This window comes from Dermochelys coriacea, chromosome 14, assembly GCF_009764565.3.
Source record: "Dermochelys coriacea isolate rDerCor1 chromosome 14, rDerCor1.pri.v4, whole genome shotgun sequence".
NCBI classification, from domain to species: Eukaryota; Metazoa; Chordata; order Testudines; family Dermochelyidae; genus Dermochelys; species Dermochelys coriacea.
In genome coordinates this window covers 39,984,658-39,996,929 of record NC_050081.1, presented here as the reverse complement: position 1 = coordinate 39,996,929, position 12,272 = coordinate 39,984,658, and the positions used below count along the sequence as shown (strand labels likewise).

The window sequence follows — 12,272 nt, the reverse complement described above, 5'->3', positions numbered from 1 at the left end:
GCAACCTCCTCATGCTGATTTGGGCAGGATCTTGATTATTTCCCACCCAGCATCCCTCCTCATGCACCCATTTATTCCCAACCCTCCCTGGACCTGGCCCTCTGTCCCTGCACACACTTCTTTCCCTCAATCCTTCCCCAAGCACACTTCTCTGCCTCCACATCTCTATCCATCTGTCCATCCCCACACCTACCCTTCCATCCATCCCCACATGCTCCTTCCTCCAGCCCTCTATCTGCCTTGGTAAAAGGAGTGTTCAGGTTGCAAAGCCCAGTGCTGGGAGTGGGGGGACTTCCAGGATTCAGGTATCCCATGCAGCCTTCCCTCAGTTCCCCTGTGCAAATGTGTTATGAGTTTGACATGGTCTGGAATGATGTCTTTTCACTCTATTCTCCCCTCTCATCCCACCCTGCATGAGCCACCAAGAGGATCTGACCCCACAACCTTCTAGCTCCGCAGCACAGACCTGTCCCAGGTTGCTAAACAATTAATTGGCAGCAGTAGTAGGTTATTAGCCTCTATGTGACCAGCTGCGGAGGAGGATGTAGCAGATGCTTTGCCCAAAGTTTGCACAGTGATTAACAAGATAGCAGCAGAAAGTTGGGAGCCAGGACTCCTGGGTCCTCCTCCCCAGCTGTGTGTGTGGCGGGGAGGGAGTGGGTTCTGGTGGTTAGAGCAGGGGGAGCTGGGAGTTGGGACCCCTGGGTTCTAGCCAGCGATAGAGTGGGGAGCAGTCAGGACTCATGGTGTCTCTTCCCATAGGCTATGTGCTGTTCTCAGGGGGAGCCTCCCTGCACTGTGCAATGCTGGGGCAGGCACAAGGCTGAGTTCCTTAGCAAGTGCGGGGACTCCTGTGTGTGTATTTGGAGATGGAAGGGGCTGCAGAGAGGTGAGCTGAGTAGCCGGCTATGTCCCACTATGTCCACCAGATGGCAGCACTGTGCTGCAAAAGCCCTTTGCGCCTCTCCCTGCAAACCCCATCCTGTGAGTGATCTTGCGCTGGCCATGACTCCAGACCCGCCCACCCAGTCTGTGCTGGGGAGGGGTCAGCCCCCTGTTGGGGGCAGGAGAGTTATATGCTGCCTGTGGTGCTGGATTCCCCCAGCTCTGTTTGCTTCCCCTGAGACTCGAGGTGACTTGTTCCCCATGGGATGGTTCCTCTGCTTCTCTCTGGTGTGAGGCCCCCCTCCCCCCTGCTTTGGGTTATGGGGCTTCCTGCGCAGCTGCTTGCTACCATAACACACCTGGCACCCCAGAGCCCCTGCCAGGACCAGCACCCTCTTGTGCCTGGTGCTGTATGGACCCGCCACCCAGACAGTCCATGGCCTGGCCTATGCTTCCAGCTTTGCTGGCCTGGCTCTGTGCATTGGGGAGGAGGATTTTTGGCTGACAAAAGCCCTGGTGTAGGCTTGGTTCTCCCAGGGTAAGGTGCTTTACACCAGTGCAGTGCAGTTTGCTCGCTGGGCCAGAGGCAGCAGCATTGGCGGAGGTAAAGTAGGAAACTGTCTAAGTGTAGACCTGGCTTAAGCCTAGACGTAGCCTGCAGCATTTCCAGCTCTGGGGATTTCCCCTTGCAATAATAAAGCCTCAGAGCCTGCAGTCATGGGGTTATGGGAGAGAACTGGCTTGTATTGAATATAAATAAAACCATTTTCTAAGCTGTTGGCTCCAAGCTATCACCCCACAGGTTCAGAAATAGGGTGTAACTACACCAAACCCCCAAATGTATAAAGATGGGTATATTAAGTCAATGGGGTGACTTGAGGGGCTCTGGCATGTGGGTTCTGAACCCCTGGCATTGGCAATATTAAGACCCAGTCTCCACATGAGCTCCCAGAATGAGCCCGTGGCATGATTAAACAAAGCCTCTCTAAACACTTAGACTAAACACTTGATTAATTGATTTAACATGATTAAACACTTGCCTGTCTAAACAAGGAAGTGGGGAGGTGACCTTACCTCTGCGGACAGCACTGAAGAGACTGATGGTGAACACTGCAGCCAGTTCTAGTGCCTGCATGCTTTAAAAGGATGTGGAAGAATGGGAGAGACCACAGAACTGATTTGTAAAGCTGGAGACCATGCCTGATGGCAAGCATCTAACCAGGCGTTATGTCTTCAGCTGATTGAAGGAAGACTGAGAGGTGACTTGATAGCGGGGTGTAAGGGCCGTCACATGGCGAAAATACCTGGACTCTTTAACGTAGCGGAGAAAGGGAGAAGAAGAACCACTGGCTAGAAGTTGAAGCCAGATAAATTCCAGTTGGAACTAAGGCTCAGTTTGTTTAACAGGGCAGAATTAACCCAAGGGAGGGGATGGGCTCTCCGTCTCCTGAGGGTGTCCAATTCTCTCTGGGAGATGCTGTAGCCAGACTCAGATTCTTGGGGTCAGTACAAGGATGCCGGGGTGCCATTCTCTGGCTGTGCTTGATAGGAGGTCAAACTATGTGACTGGCTGGTCCTTTCTGGACTTTGAATCAGTCTGTGGCCAGTGATCCAGCCCTTGGCAAGAGTTGAGTGGGAGGGCTAGTCTGGGGTGAACTTTCTGTGCCGGGGTGGAGGGGGAGGCCTATTTTGGCTTGGGGATGATCTATGGTTTCTCCTTCCTGGAGAAGGGTGTATCAAAGTTCTAGGTCAGGGGGTCTCAAACTGGGAGTTGGGATTCCTCAGTGGGTCATGAGGTTATTATATGGGGGGGGGGTCACAAGCTGTCAGCCTCCACCCCAAACCCTGCTTTACCTCCACGTTTATAATGGTGTTCAATATGTAAAAAAAGTGTTTTTAATTTATAAGGGGGGTTGCACGCAGAGGCTTGCTACGTGAAAGGGGTCACCAGTACAAAAGTTTGAGAACGCCTGTTCTAGGTGCTGTTCTGGTGTCTTCGGCATCTTCCTGTGTGGATAATTGGTTCCATGGGCAGAGTTATTGGAATGGGAGGGGGGGTGTCAAACCCCTGCTGCTTCAGATTGTGAACTGACCCCGACTGGGGACTGGGAGAGAACGTCTCCTATAGTGAGGTTATCCTAGTACGGTCCTCCCTGGGGCTATGGCACCAGCTGCAATGGGGTTGGGGGCGACTAGGCTGGGGCTAATTGGAGAGATGGGGACACCGGGCTGCAAGTGAAGAGGTGGAGAAGACGGTTAGACAGAGGTCTGGTCCCGCTGGGCTGGAAGAGGGGTACGGGTAGGGAGAGGAGCAGAGCCCATTTCTGAGCCCAGCCATGAGTGTGACTGTGACCTGGTCATTCCTCACCTTGGCCTAGTGGGTCAGTTCCATCCCTGTTGCCCCATAGTGGTGATGGGGAGCATGGTAATGAGAGAGATGTTGGGGGAGGGGAGGAATGGATGAAGGAATGTGCTTCAGGGGTGGATGGAAACGTGCCCATGGGTGAGGAGGGCAGGAGTGGTGTGGGACGGGTGTGCTTGGGATGAGATGGATGGAGGGTTGCATGCGATGAGGGAGGGACGTGTGTGGGGATGGAAGGAGGGTTCTGTCTGCCTGGGAAGACACCCCTCCCCACTGCATCATCTCTAACCCTCTTCCCCTGCCCCGCCCAGATGTGCGAGGAGCCCCCATGCACCGCATGCCCTATATGCACTCTCCCTACGAACGCCCAGCCTGGAATCCACGATTCTGCATCATCTCTGGAAACCAGCTGCTTATGCTAGACGAGGACGAGGTGAGACACACAGGGATGGGACAAGATGTACAGTCGAGGGGGAGCATGGAGCTTGCAGGAACCCCAGAGAGACCCTCCACCCAGAGCAGAGATCCCCTTCCCCTTGCCCTCCCCTCCTGAAGCGCCCCCTTCCCCTCTCTCTCAAGCACAGAGCAACCCCCCTTTCCCCTCACCCAGAGCTCTCACTTCCCTCCTGGTCCCAGACCTGCCCCAGCTGAGAGGTCTCCCTAGAATATGATGCAGTGTCCCCTGAGCTTGGGGCAGGGCTTTTTTTGAGTCCATCTTGTGGGGAGGCTGCAGTCCTAGTGTGGGGTGCTATGCAGCCTGCTCCCTCTTGGTCCCCGGGATAATGCTGTACCCCATCCCCTGTCTGTGCCCCCCCCACGCAGGATAAAGCCACGCCTGGGACAGCCTCAGGAGTTGAGGATTGTCACTCTTTGCACTCCTGCCCTGAAATTGGCAGCTGGGGGCAATGGGGGAGGCAGGAACCTGGGAGACGGGGTGTTGGGAGTTAGAGGGGATGCCCCCATGCAACACTAATCTCCGTCTCTCTCCTCCCCCATCTCCAGATCCACCCGTTGCTGATGAGGGAACGGCGAAGCGAACCCTGCCGGACCAAGCTGCTGCGCCGCACAGTCAGCGTCCCTGTGGAGGGGCGGCCTGAGCACGGTACGGAAGGGGGGTAGGGACTGGAGGATCAGGGCGCTGCACTGTGGGGGGCACCAGTTGAAGAAGTGGGGATTGTGCACTGCATGAGGTGAAGAAGTGGGGGTTGTGGTGTGGAGTGGGTAGGGACTGGTATGGACTGCAGTAGGTATGGCCAGCCAGCACCCTACAGGGATGAACCCACTTGATCCTGCAGGGACACGTGCCCCATGGCACCCAATTACAAGTGGATCCCACAGATGTTCATGACCTGCGGTGACTACTCCCCACACCCCTGGCACCCATTCCCCATGTGAATACAGAAATAAATGCCCGATACCAAACAATCCCCCTGATCCTCTGTCCGTTCACGCCTCCGGGCAGAGTTCCTCTGGGCGGCGTCCACTGACTCCCTTGATGCCTTCGAGGAGCAGTGGGTGCTGTCCAGGGTTCTCTGCTCGGTGTCCCCGCCCGGTTCCCTTTGTTTGACCCTTTGACCGCACTCCTGTCTCTGTTGTTCATTAGTTGTCCCCCGTAATTATTTGGTTTTCCAGGTCCTGTAGACCCCCGTCTTAGGCTGGGGTGGGCGAAGCCCGCCCACTTCCTGGATCCCAATAAGACCAAAGAATCCCCCAGACATATGTTCCACATATGCTTGCCTCATGATCCAACTAGATCTCACCACCAACCTGCCCTGTGGTTCCTGATTCCCAGTAGATCCCACAGAGACACACACCCCAGGTGTCTGCTCCCAATAGATTCTACACCAAACATCACCTGGATCCCACAAAAATATTCACCTTGCAATGCCCAGTTCCCACGTGAACCCCCCCTCAGTGCTTGATCCCCTGAGATCTTACAGGCACATGTGCCTTGCAGTCCCCCATTCCCACAAGATCCCACAGACATACTTCCCTAATGAGCCCCACTAGATCCCACAGCCAACATGCTTTGTGGCGTGTGATTCCCAAAGACACACTCCCCTCTGGGCCTGGTGCCCATGAGATTCCACAGAGACATGTGCCCCTTGGCACCTAATGACCCCAAGATCACACAGACACATGGCCCTACTTGATCCCACCGTGATGTGCTCTGCCACTGTTGAGCCCAACAGATCCCATAAGGGAACATTAATTCCCTGTAGATCCTAACGGGAAGCAGGCTCATAGTGCCTGAACCCAGTAGATCCCATTCTGAAACATGAGCCATAGCACCTGACCAATAGGGAATCTCAGTGAAATATACCTCTGAGGTCCTCAGGCTTAGAAGATCCTGTGATGAAACCAATTGGGGAAAATTCACTAGAAGATCTACCAGCAGATCCTTGGTAGATCCAGTAATTCAAACATTCCACAGCAGATCTTGTAGTGAGCCACTCCTGGATTCTGAGAGGGGCATGGGGTCAGGTGCTCTAGGTCTGTCTTTACACAGTAAGGGCAGGGGCAAGTTGAATATGCAGCATCTCTTGGTCCCCACTGGGTGGAGCTCCTGCTCTCAGAACAAGGCAGCTTTGAAATGGGGCAGCTGGGGGGGGCGTGGTGGATGAGGATCAGGTCTGTCCCTCTGTACTCACTTTAACCCTGTGCCTCCTTCCGGGTGAACCCACCTCCTCCCATGTCCCCAGGGTACGCTCCACCAGGCCTTATTGCTTCCCCCAGAAAAACTGTCCCTGCATTTTCCACACTGCAGGCTTTGTGTAGCCGTCCTAAACTCCCTGCCTGTAGGGGGAGATGGGGTGGGGTTAGAGAGGGGGAGCTCTGTATGGGGGAAGGGAGTGCTGGCTGGCATTGGGTGTGGGGAGGATTGGGGGGTCTTTGTATGAAGTATTGGGGAGGAAGTGATGACTGGAGGCGGGGGTCTCTGTATGGGGGAAGGGGTGCTGGCCAGGGTGGGAGCGTTGGGGGGCTTGTGGTATGGGGGGATTTGGGAGGGTGAGATTGGCTGGTGTGGGAGAGGTTGGGATGTCTCTGTATGGGGAGGGAGGAAATGGAAGGCTTCTGTGTGGGGAGGATTATGGAAGGGGATGCTGGATGGTATGGGGGGATTGGGGTCTCCATTCCCAATTTCTGCAGCCTGCTACATTCCACTGTGCCCCCCCCAAATGCTGTCTGGTGCCGTGCCGAGGAGGCAAGAAGAACCATCCCATAATAAGCAGCTCAACTGAGTGGCAGCCACGCATGGGTGCTTGGCTACAGTTGCTAGGGGAACCCCTCTGGCAGAAATCCCGGCCTGCAGTGCTGTGAGATTCCCTGCCTCCAGGTGGCGCCGGCAGGCACCCAGCTGCAGAGTTCGTTCCCGGAACCAGGGATAGAACCGAGGAATCCTGGCTCCCAGCCCCCCTGCTCCCAGAGCCAGGGAGAGAACCCAGAATTCCTGGCTCCAAGCCCCCCCTGCTGAAACCCACCAGCCCCCACTCCCCTCCCAGAGGCAGGGAGAGAACCCAGGAGTCCTGGCTCCTAGCCCCCACCCCCCGGTTCTAACCCACTGGACCCCATGGCTCTTCAGAACAGTGTAAGACGGGGGAATGTGGAGGAGTCAGGCTGGTGTCCTGTGTCTGCCCCCTGACTCCTCAGTTCCCCCACTCCCCATCCCAGGCTCGGGCCCCCCAGAGCCCCATGTGCACTAACATGCTCCCTCCCCCCCTTTCCTCTCAGCATTTAAAAAAAGAAATTTGTCTCCCTGAGAAGTTGGCTTAAAAGGTTTCCATGGAAACCCCAAGGAGAGATGAAGGGAGGTGACGCAGCCTCGCTTTTGTGGGGATGAAACAGTCCCGGCACCCATCCTGTGCCCTGCAGCCTGGCGCCCCCTGCTGAGCCCCCCCCCCCGCAGCCCAGCGCCCCCTGCTGAGACTCCCCAGCCCCTCACCCCATGCTGAGCTCCCCTGGCACCCCACAACCAGGTGCCCCCTGCTGAGTCACCCTATTGCACTCTCTCACTCTGCAGCCTGGTGCCCTCTGCTGAGCCCCCTGCAGCCTGGCGCCCCGTACTGCACACTCTCTCTCTGCAGCCTGGCGCCCCCTGCTCACCCCCCCAGCACCCTGCTGACCAGCGCCCCCTACTGCTCTCTCTCTCTCTCTGCAGCACAGCACCTGCTAGCGCTGCACTGGGATCTGCACTGCCTGCCAGGGGAGAGCTCCCCCTGCTAAGCCCCGCTGTGCCATGCAGCACAGAGCCCCCTACTGAGTCCTCTGCCCCCAGAGTACAAAGCACTGACAGCTAGGGGAGAGCGCCCCCACCTGGTTCTCTGCAGCATTGATGGGATCTCTCCCATCCAGCTTGTAACCCTGCTGAGCATGGGACCCTCCAGAGCTCTAGGGCTGAGGCATCCGTGGATGGCTTGGCCCACCTCTTTCCTTTGGGATCGCTCATCTCTGCCAATCTCCCCTCCATTCTCAAGGCTGTTTTTCTCCTGACTCCACTCCTTCAGTCAGCATGTCCCTGCAGGCCTGTCCTACTGTCCTTCCTCCCCCCAGCATCCCCAGGCCCTGCTGCAGACGCCTGGGGCTCCTGCACACACCGGGGAGGAGTATCGCTTGGAATAGCCATGGAGCTGTGGATTGGTGGGTTAGAGGTAGGAGAGAAGTCAGGGTGAAGGCACAGGGTCAGGGATTTGAGTTCAGATGGAGGGGATAGGATTGGGGTGAGTCATGGGCTATGGTAGGCATTACAGGTGAGGGGCGAGGAGTTAGGGTTAAGGTTCAGGTGGGTAGGGATAGGAGTTAGGGTAAGGTTTAAAAGCAAGGGGTTAATTTAGGGGTGAGGGTTATGGACTATAGTAAGGCATTGGGGTGTATAAGTTATCTATACGGGTCTAGGCATTAGGGTTACAGATATGGCTAAGCTTGGGGGAAGGGTAAAGTTTAGGGCCCACTAGAGGTTTGGATCACGCTGTAACATCTGTTGAGTGGTTGCTACACTCAAGCTGATGAATATGATGGTGAATCCTGGTGCAGGCGCTGAACATGTGTGACTTCTGCCTCGTAGGGACTGTGACTGGGGGCAAATGTTCCTCTCCTGGAAGATCTTTGTGGAGTGTTTGCTCTAAGGCCATGTCTGTGCAGGTGAGGATGGGTGGGTGTTACCTCAGCTAACTGGAGCAGACATTTGCAGCCTAGTTCCTGGAGTGTGTACACCAACCAGTCCTGAGTGTGTTTGCACAACAAAAAAGGTGTGTTCTTAACTCCAATTAGCTACACTGGGGTAAAATAGCAGTGAAGACATGGCACCTTGGCTTTTAACATGCGTTCTCAGTGTGTGTTCAACCATGGCTCTCTGGCAGCTTTAACTCAATCTGCTATACTACCTTAAAACCTGAGCTGCCACATCCACTGTTGTTCTAACCTGGGTTAGCTAATTTAAGAACACAACTTTTTGCAGTGTCCCTGTCCCTGGTTACCTCTGCTTGCTAACAGAGATTGAAACTGCAGTTATCCTGTTTGCACTAGGATTGTCACCTATATGGAGAAAACCCCTTGTCCCTAGTTTGATATGTGTTTAAAGGCAGAGGCTTTTCCAAGGTGTTGATTGTTAGCCAACACTTGCTTACATCCCTGCTCCTAGCCTGAGCTAGGTAGATGTGGTACCTAATTTGAGTTAACGGTGCACAATTTTTCCAAGTGAAGATGCACCTGGGGCATGAGGGTGTAGGACTGACAATACCTTGCTCCAGCCAGCTTAAAAGTACCCCACTAGGATCTTGCAGCGAGAAAACTTGATGTAAAACCATATCTTGTGTGCAGTGAAGACCTGGCCTAAATGGAGTGGATTTTACACTGGGTTAGTGAAACCAATGCCGCTGTGGGCGTCTGCTTCTGTGGTCTTAAACCTGGTTTACAGCAGTTTAGTTTGTGGTGCAAAGCTAAACCGATGTAGGCAGTTTGAAACCGCTATTAGACCGTCCACACACACAGCAGCATGGGTTTCATTGAGCCATTTTAAAGTAGCCTGGTAGAGTTTTGTGGGGCCTGAGGAGTTTGGAGTCTGGGTTTATGGGAGGAAGGATGACAGGCTGAAGATGAGCTATCAGTTATGATTAGGGTTGAGGGGGTAGGATTACGGCTGGGGTGATAAATTAGAGAGTTGGGTTAGGGTTTGTGGGTGGGATTGAATGGCTGGGTCAGGATGCAGACAGAAGGTTAGGGCATATGTGGGGTAGGGTCAAGGCAGGTGTGGGATCCCATTGGACTCACCCAGGGAACAGCTGGGATTTCCCTCCTGCACCTCTCCCGCTTCTACCCCCAGCCCCTCCACTGCTCTCCTGACAGCCCCCTTGTCACACCCACCCCCTCAACCTGCCCCCCAAGACTCCCTGAACTTCCCCCTACTGCTGCCCCCTTCTCCCCACCCCCTGAACCCCAGGTCATCCCCACCTCTTGCCCAACTATGTGTTCACCTTGGCTGTTCCCCATTGCCATTGCCTTCCTATATGTTATGTACCCCATTTTCCCTGACCAGCTCCTGCCCTGCCTCCTGCACCCAAGTTCCCCACATAGGCCCTGTCCAGCTCCTCTGTCATGCTACCCCCACCCTCAGTGCCACCTCCTGCCTGGTCCCCTAAGCCACCCCCATCTTCCCTCTCCTGACTCCCTCCTCCAGCCCTCTGCTCTTCCTTCAGGCCGGTCCCCTAACACTTGGTGCCCCAGGATGACTGGTGTAGCGGGTGGGGTGGAACAGATGGGTCAGGCAGGGGTGTATTTGAACATGGGGGGCGAGGGGGAAAGTTGGTGGCTGTTTTCAATGGGGGGTGAGTGCACTTGTGTGGTGGGAGGTGGCTTCTTTGCGGGACTGATGAGATGTGTGAGAGGCACCACTTTGCCTCCTTTGAGGGAAGTGAGGGCAGGGGGAGGCTGAATGCATGGTGGGGGGGAGTGCTTTTCATTAGGGAGTGAGTGCAGGGGAAGGGGCTGCATGTGTCTTCTGGGGGGAGGAAATGTGAGTGGGGGGGACACGTGTTCTTTGAGGAGGATGGTTGCATGTGGTGATAGCAGTGGGGGAATATGAGCTGGGGGGCAGGTCTCTGTGGGGACTGTATGTGGGGGGGTCTCTCTGTGGGAGGGATGTATGCGGTGGGATGGAGGCCTGTGGAGGGCAATATATGTGTGTGGGGGACAAGTCTCTGTCTGTGGGGGGATATGTGGTGGGGGGAAATATGAACATGGGGACAGGTGCCTTCTGTGGGAGGGATGGGGGGGACAGGAGGGTTGTGGGGGCAAAATAAGTGGGGGCAGGTGCCCTCTCCGGGGGTGGGAACAGGAGTATGAGGGGATAAGTGCCTTGTGGGGGGCACTATGAGTGGGAGGCAGGACTCTCGGGGGGGGCTGCGTGCGGGGGGGCAGGAGGCCTGTGGGGGCACTATGTGCGGGGGGGGGGCGGGACTCTCCATGGGGGGGCGGGGGCTGCGCGCGGTGCCGGGGCGGGGAGGCAGGGCCGGGGCGTGGGCGGGCGAGGGGAGGGATCGGGAGGGGGCCTCGCCGCCCGCCGGCCCCGCAGGGGTTAACCCCGCGCCGGCACGAGGCGCGCGTTGTGCGCGGCGCGCTGGCCCCGGGTTGGCGGCGGGCGAGGAAACGGCAGCGCGTCTCCTAGCAACCGCGCGGCGTGCGGGATGCTGGAGGCGAGCGCCGGCCCCGGAGCCGCCCAGCCGCGCGCGCCGCCGCCGCCGCCGCACCGGAGCCGCCGGGGCCCGGGCATGGGGCGCTAGGAGCGGGGCCCCGCACCGGCCGCGCGGGATCATGGGGCCGGGCCGCCGCGGGGCTGCCTAGGGGCGCCGGGCCCAGGTGAGTGGCGGGGGCGGGGGCGGGGGCGCGGGGGAGGCGGCAGCTGGGGCCGTGCGTGGCGCGTCCCTCTTAAGGAGGCGAGAGTGTGTGCGTGCAAGGATGTGTGACACACACTGACAGGTGTGTGCACCAGGTTGTGTGGGTGTGTTTGTGCGAGGGTGTGTGTGTGTGTGTGTCAGGTTTTGTGTGCGCGTGTGCAAGGGTGTGTGTGAGTGTCACGCTGCTGTGTGTGTCAGTGTGCATCTGTGTGTGAGCTTGCATGTGTCAGTGTCAGGCTGCAGTTTGTGTCAGTGTGTGTGTGAGGTTGTGTGTGCCCTTGCTGGTGGCAGCGTATGGGGAGAGGGTTGCGATTGTATCTGTGTGCAAGTGAGGGGATTGTGTGATTGTGCCCGAGAGAGTGTGGCCAGGCTGCGTGTGTGTGCAACCATATCGGTGTGTGCAAGACTGTGTAATTGTGGCTGTGTCAGCATGTGCATCTGTCAGTGCGTGTGCGAGACTGCCAGTCAGTGTGTGCAACTTTGTGGCTGTGGGCTTGTCCTTGTGTTTGTAGGGTTCTCTGTGCTTGTGTCTGGGTGTGTTCAAGTACATGCTGGTGAGTGCATATTGGATTGTGTGTGCATGCAAGTGTGTGACCATTTCAGCGTGTATGTAAAGGTTGTATGTCTGCATGTGTCTCTCCCTGTGGGATGGTAAAATTGTGTCTGTCTCTGTATCGCTGTGTGGGTGTATGTAGGGTTGTGTACCATTGACTGTCAGTGTGATTATGTGTGTCTCCGTGTGTGATTGTGTGTCAGTAGGGTTCTCTGTGTGTGACTCTGTCCCTCTGTGAGTGCACAAGTGTGTGTGATTGTGTATCTGTGTATTTTGGCTAGTTTCTCTCCCTCTGGGGATGTGGGGGTGTGTGTGAGGCCCACTCACACCATTCACATTTCCTTTCCACTTCTGGCTTGGCTGAGTGGCAGCTCCTACAGCTGTTGCTGCTGCGTGTGTGTCTGTGTCCAGGGTATATGTGCCTGCATATAATTGTATCTTGTGTGTATAGTGTTGTATCTCTGTTAGAGTGTGTGTGTATGTGTGTGAAAGAGTTTATACAGTTGTGTATGCTTAGAGGTATGCCTCTGCTTGTGTGTCTGTGTGTAGAATGTATAGGGTTGTGGGTTGTGTCTCTGTGTGT

General features: G+C 56.2%; 1 protein-coding gene across 11 annotated transcripts in view; it reads left to right on the top strand.

The window, feature by feature from the left end:
* SYNGAP1 (synaptic Ras GTPase activating protein 1) overlaps positions 1-12,272 on the top strand; it is a 46,729-nt gene that overhangs the window by 5,098 nt on the left and 29,359 nt on the right. For 9 of the 11 annotated variants that reach the window (XR_005288886.2, XM_043497267.1, XM_038372228.2 and 6 more), the window contains exons 2-3: positions 3,559-3,680; positions 4,250-4,349. Coding sequence is in view for 8 of the 11 variants with exons in the window: in XM_043497267.1 (XP_043353202.1) it covers positions 3,559-3,680; positions 4,250-4,349 (222 nt within the window). In the remaining 3 variants the exon portion in view is untranslated. Of the gene's footprint in view, positions 1-3,558; positions 3,681-4,249; positions 4,350-10,984; positions 11,099-12,272 lie in introns of those variants that run through there. The other 2 variants (XM_043497271.1, XM_038372231.2) reach the window with 1 other exon arrangement.